Source organism: Limulus polyphemus, unplaced genomic scaffold (assembly GCF_000517525.1).
Source record: "Limulus polyphemus unplaced genomic scaffold, Limulus_polyphemus-2.1.2 Scaffold9063, whole genome shotgun sequence".
Classification (NCBI taxonomy): domain Eukaryota; kingdom Metazoa; phylum Arthropoda; class Merostomata; order Xiphosura; family Limulidae; genus Limulus; species Limulus polyphemus.
Genome location: NW_013674673.1, coordinates 7,120 through 11,710, shown reverse-complemented (window position 1 = coordinate 11,710; position 4,591 = coordinate 7,120). Strand labels below are relative to the sequence as shown.

Below are 4,591 nucleotides of genomic sequence, written 5' to 3'. Positions count from 1 at the left end.
CATAGCATTAAGTGTACTTTGGACCAAAACGATTTTTATACAACACTAAGTGTACCTTGGACGAAAATGATCTATACACAACATTAAAAGTAACTTAGACCAAATCGATCTATACACAGCATTATGTGTACCTTGGATCAAAACGGTGTATACTGTAACGTGGATTCTAGCATACCAACAGAGAAAGTGTGATACTATAGTTTGGATTCTGGTATTACAACAGAGAAAGTTTGATTCCACAATGTGGATTCATGTATACCAACATAGGCAGTGTTATACTGTTGTGTTATTGAGTTATTTCGAATTCTACTGTGAGGTTGTAGTGTGATGTGGATTATATTAAAGAGTTAAAAGAGTATCAGCTACATTGTTTAGAAACACTTCTTTGTTATTTTTTTCTAAATAAATTTTGTAAGATATAGTTTCAACATTTTGGTGTTTTTGTTTTCCTTACGGCTAGACAAAGTAGGAAAAAGGAAATTATTGGCTGGGATGAGAAACAAGGAACTGTTCAGTACAAGGATGTTAAAACTTACGTATTCCAGCCAGATCTATCTGTTGGGACCCAGGAGGAAATGGTGTATGTGGTGAATGCACCATTATTGGTAAATATAAAATACACAGCTTTTATATAATGTCAATACAATAAATATTATATCTGAAACTGCTCCAACTTGTTTTTATACAATTTATTACCATTACGGAATTTTATGTTTTTGCCTTTTTTAACACCCAGTGTATAGTAATTGTTCATTTCGTGTATGAACTACACAGGGTAGCTAGGCAGTTGATTTAATTTGAATATTGAGGGTATGTTTATATGTGGGCTGCGATCATGGCTGAAGAGAGTGGGGGCTACGGGGCATGAAAGTGGGATATGCCAAAGCTCACTTAAAATGCATACTACTAAAAGAGCTATAATGGCACTGTTTTTTCGTGGATTTATGAATACATTTTTCATCTAAATTTCTTTTATGAAAAATCAGCAAAAGTCAATAGATAGAATGAAAGGTGGCTCGATGATGTTGCTGATCCCGGGGTCTGGGCTTGCTCTTGATGCCCCTGGCAGGGATTCTTTTATAGTAGGTGTCTGTGACTTGTTGTCGATAAATTCGAAAAATAAATGGAGAGCACACAATCCGCTTGTTTTAAAATAACACATATTAAAAACAAGTGAAACGTATGTACAAAAATATTTTACACTATGGGATATCACAGTTGCACCTAAAACTCTAAATAATTATCTTTTCTTGTCAAAAGTCCATACAGGGTAATTCAGTTACCTTAAAATCCAATTGACGAGACAAATTATTTTTTCTCTACTTTGTTTAATACTATACAATTTGCGATAAGTTCACTTGCATTACCCCGTGGGTTACCATAGTTGTATCCAGAACTTTAAATAATTGTCTCCTTTTCGTCAAAGTCCACACAGACTGGTTCAACTACTTTAGAACACCCTTTGACAAGACAGATTATTCTCATTATTCCTGTTTAACTGTGAAACTCGGTTTACAATTTCACCAGTTATGGCTAAACTAACAATCACGCAGTATAATTCACAAAAACCTTCTTCAGAAAGTTCATATCATTTCAGCAAGGCCACTTTTAATTTGTCATAGTCCATGGCATCTTCTGACGTCGTGCCTACACATACTTGTAGGCCTTTTCCTGTGAAAAGTTGGCTGAGATAGACTGCCCAGTCACCTTTGTCCCAGTTCTGAATTTGGGCGAATCTTTCATATCTCTCCAGGAAAGTGTCTATATCATCTTTCTGTTCATCAAATTTGGGCAGCTTGGGTCAGCTGACCCTGACCCCATTGTCATTCTTGAATCCTTCTTCTTTCTGTTGGTTGAGCTCTTTGTTGTACTCTTATTCTCTCTATTTCTAGTTTCTAATTTTCTTCTTTCTTAATTTGTGCTCTTATTCTATCTCTCTCTATATATATTTCCAGTCTCTCTTTTCACTCAATTTTTTCTTTCAGTTCTTCTTCCTCTCTTCTCTCGCTATGCTCTTCTGATTCTAGATAGCTTTGTTGTCTAACAGACTCTTGTAGTTCACTACCTTTTAACCCAAGACGTTCACTTTTTTCTATCCATTTATCAAACTATGCTGACGTGTTTAAATAGTGTGGTTGTAAACTTCAGTATTTTCGTCATCATTATAGCTGTACATATATAGGCCTAGTTGCGCTGTCATTCACGTCTGCTTCTACCGCCGTTTACCAATGTATAGTCCTGTCGCAGACACCAAATTCAAGGTTTTATATATGTTAATTAGGATTATTTTACAGTGGGTGTATATTGGCGATAAATTCGAACAATAAACGGATAGCACACAATCCACTTATTTTAGAATAATATATATTCAAAACAAGTGAAAAATATGTACAAAAATTGTTTAAATGATTGTATCTAAAATTCTAAGTAATTCTCTTGTCAAAAGACCACACAGGCTGATTCAATTACTTTAGAGTCCAATTGACAAGATGAATTATTCTCCTGTTATATTGTGAAACTCACTTTAAAGTATCGCCGCTATGGCTAAACTAACAATCACGCAGTTTAATTTCACTTTCACTAACTTAACATTTTCTGACTTAACTTGAGCTCACTTGGTCGCCTATATATGTATATATATATATATCTTGTCCAACTGAGGCCTAGAACTTTTTACAAACCAGGAGATGCTATGATGTAACAATACTCATTTAAGGCAACGTGAAACATACCGAAGGTTCGAGTAAGGTGACGTCATATTACAACAGTTGAACTACATACACAACGTATGACTCTTATCGAGTTACATAACGAAATTTGTTATAACTATCGCTTTTAAAATAATTAACTTTAAACACTCTTGTTATGAAAACTAAATAATCATTAAATATTAAATCCCTAAACAAAATAAATAATAACTTTTACACTAAACAATCTTGAATATCCAACAGACTTCAAGGACTCACAAGCAGGTTTGTGTATTAAAGCCTGATGGGATCCAGTTGATACTGTCAGTAATAATAAGGTTCGAGTTGAATTCGAATTTGTAAGCAATGAAGCAAATTTTTGTAATTGCATTTTTTTAGATACTTCCAATTTACTTAAGTTACGTATAATTTATTATATTTGTTCAAAACTAGTGTTTATTTATGGACATTTTTACTGTTCTAATTTTCAGGGAATTGCCAAAATAGCAACGGAGAAAATTTCAAGAATTATTCAACCACTTTTCATGCCAATTCTTAGTTCCTTGCTAAAGCATTACAAGGAAGAGTTGATTGTGAAACGAATGGTTCGACAAATTCTTTTTGACGGATACGAAGTTCGACTACTGAAGGATTTGAGCAGACTGGTACAACCCTTCGTCAAACTGCCTCAGTTGCTACCCAATAACACTTTTGGTCTGTTCTATGGAGTAAGTTTATTGAAGTAGTTATTAAAGTATAATCCCATAATGTTCTAAAGTTGAAAGTGAAGAAACTAGTTGTTTGTATAGCAGAGACTGCTAGTTAATCTGAAGATGACCTAAGAAGGTCGAAACGTTGTTCTTGTACTTTATTATAATTAAACTTATTAATACCCATACGAGCCGTCTCTGATATAAATTTTTACTTCAAGTGAGTTTCTCGTCTTCATGAAACGAGTTGTTTGTTAGAGCCTGACTTCACTTTACAAATGAGCATAACTTAAAGTTAAAACATTTACTGAAGTTGTTAAAAGCAAACCAGGAAAGAAAGGTTTATAAGTTTCTACAAATTGCAGTTTCAGGTAAAGAATGTAATGTTTCTGTGTTCTTTCTTACAGAAAAATGACACAACAAGTGGAATTTTTTCAGTTTTTACTGGAATAGGTGACTCAAGTAAATTCACAATTGTTAACACATGGAAAAATAAACAGTGAGTGTTAACGTTTTAATATTAATTCTAAGAAAGCAGAAGAGAATATATTACAACAGATCAACCACTCTACTATTCCTCACTGAGATACGACAGACATAATATTTCCATTCACGGTGGTAGTTATTTAGGTAAGATAAATAAAGAATTAAAATGTAATTGAAACCAGGGTAGGTCAGAGGTTATCTGCTCTTGGGTTTTACATTTCTTGGAACAACTCCAAGATAAAAAGAATTTTTACTTTGGTGATATATTACGGAAAAAGCCTGGTCGTCGTCATGCCTTAAATTCAGTGGAAATAGGTGATTACTATAAAAATTCAAAGGCAAACGTAATAGTAGTCTAGGCACTATATGTATATATATATATATATTGTTACGACAGCGGAAGTCACGTGACTCTGCTGACGCATTGACGCTGGTGGCGTGTGCGTGGAGTTTCTCGAATTATCGTGAATTTCCTAGTTTGTTCGGGACGCCCTCTTTTTTAATATATAAGCCCGGCAAATAAAAGAAGAGAGAGATATGCAGATAGATTGAAGATAGAGATAACTGAGTCAAGCGAACAGTACAGTAGGCACGGTAAGTAAAGTGTGTGTGAATCACTGTGATTTATAGCGTGTCTTATAAAAGTTAAGTGTATTACAAAGTTGTATCGAGAAAGAATAAACTAGTTTTAATTAAGAAAGGACTTGT

General features: G+C 34.0%; 1 protein-coding gene across 1 annotated transcript; it reads left to right on the top strand.

Moving 5' to 3' along the window:
• Nucleotides 1-460: 460 nt before the first annotated feature.
• On the top strand, nucleotides 461-3,896 carry LOC111083322 (platelet glycoprotein 4-like; the record flags this gene model as incomplete). The annotated part of the gene is made up of 3 exons (XM_022379789.1): nucleotides 461-605; nucleotides 3,179-3,415; nucleotides 3,805-3,896. Coding segments are annotated over 3 exons (474 nt in total), but the record flags the coding sequence as incomplete, so codon positions are not given.
• Nucleotides 3,897-4,591: the final 695 nt, after the last annotated feature.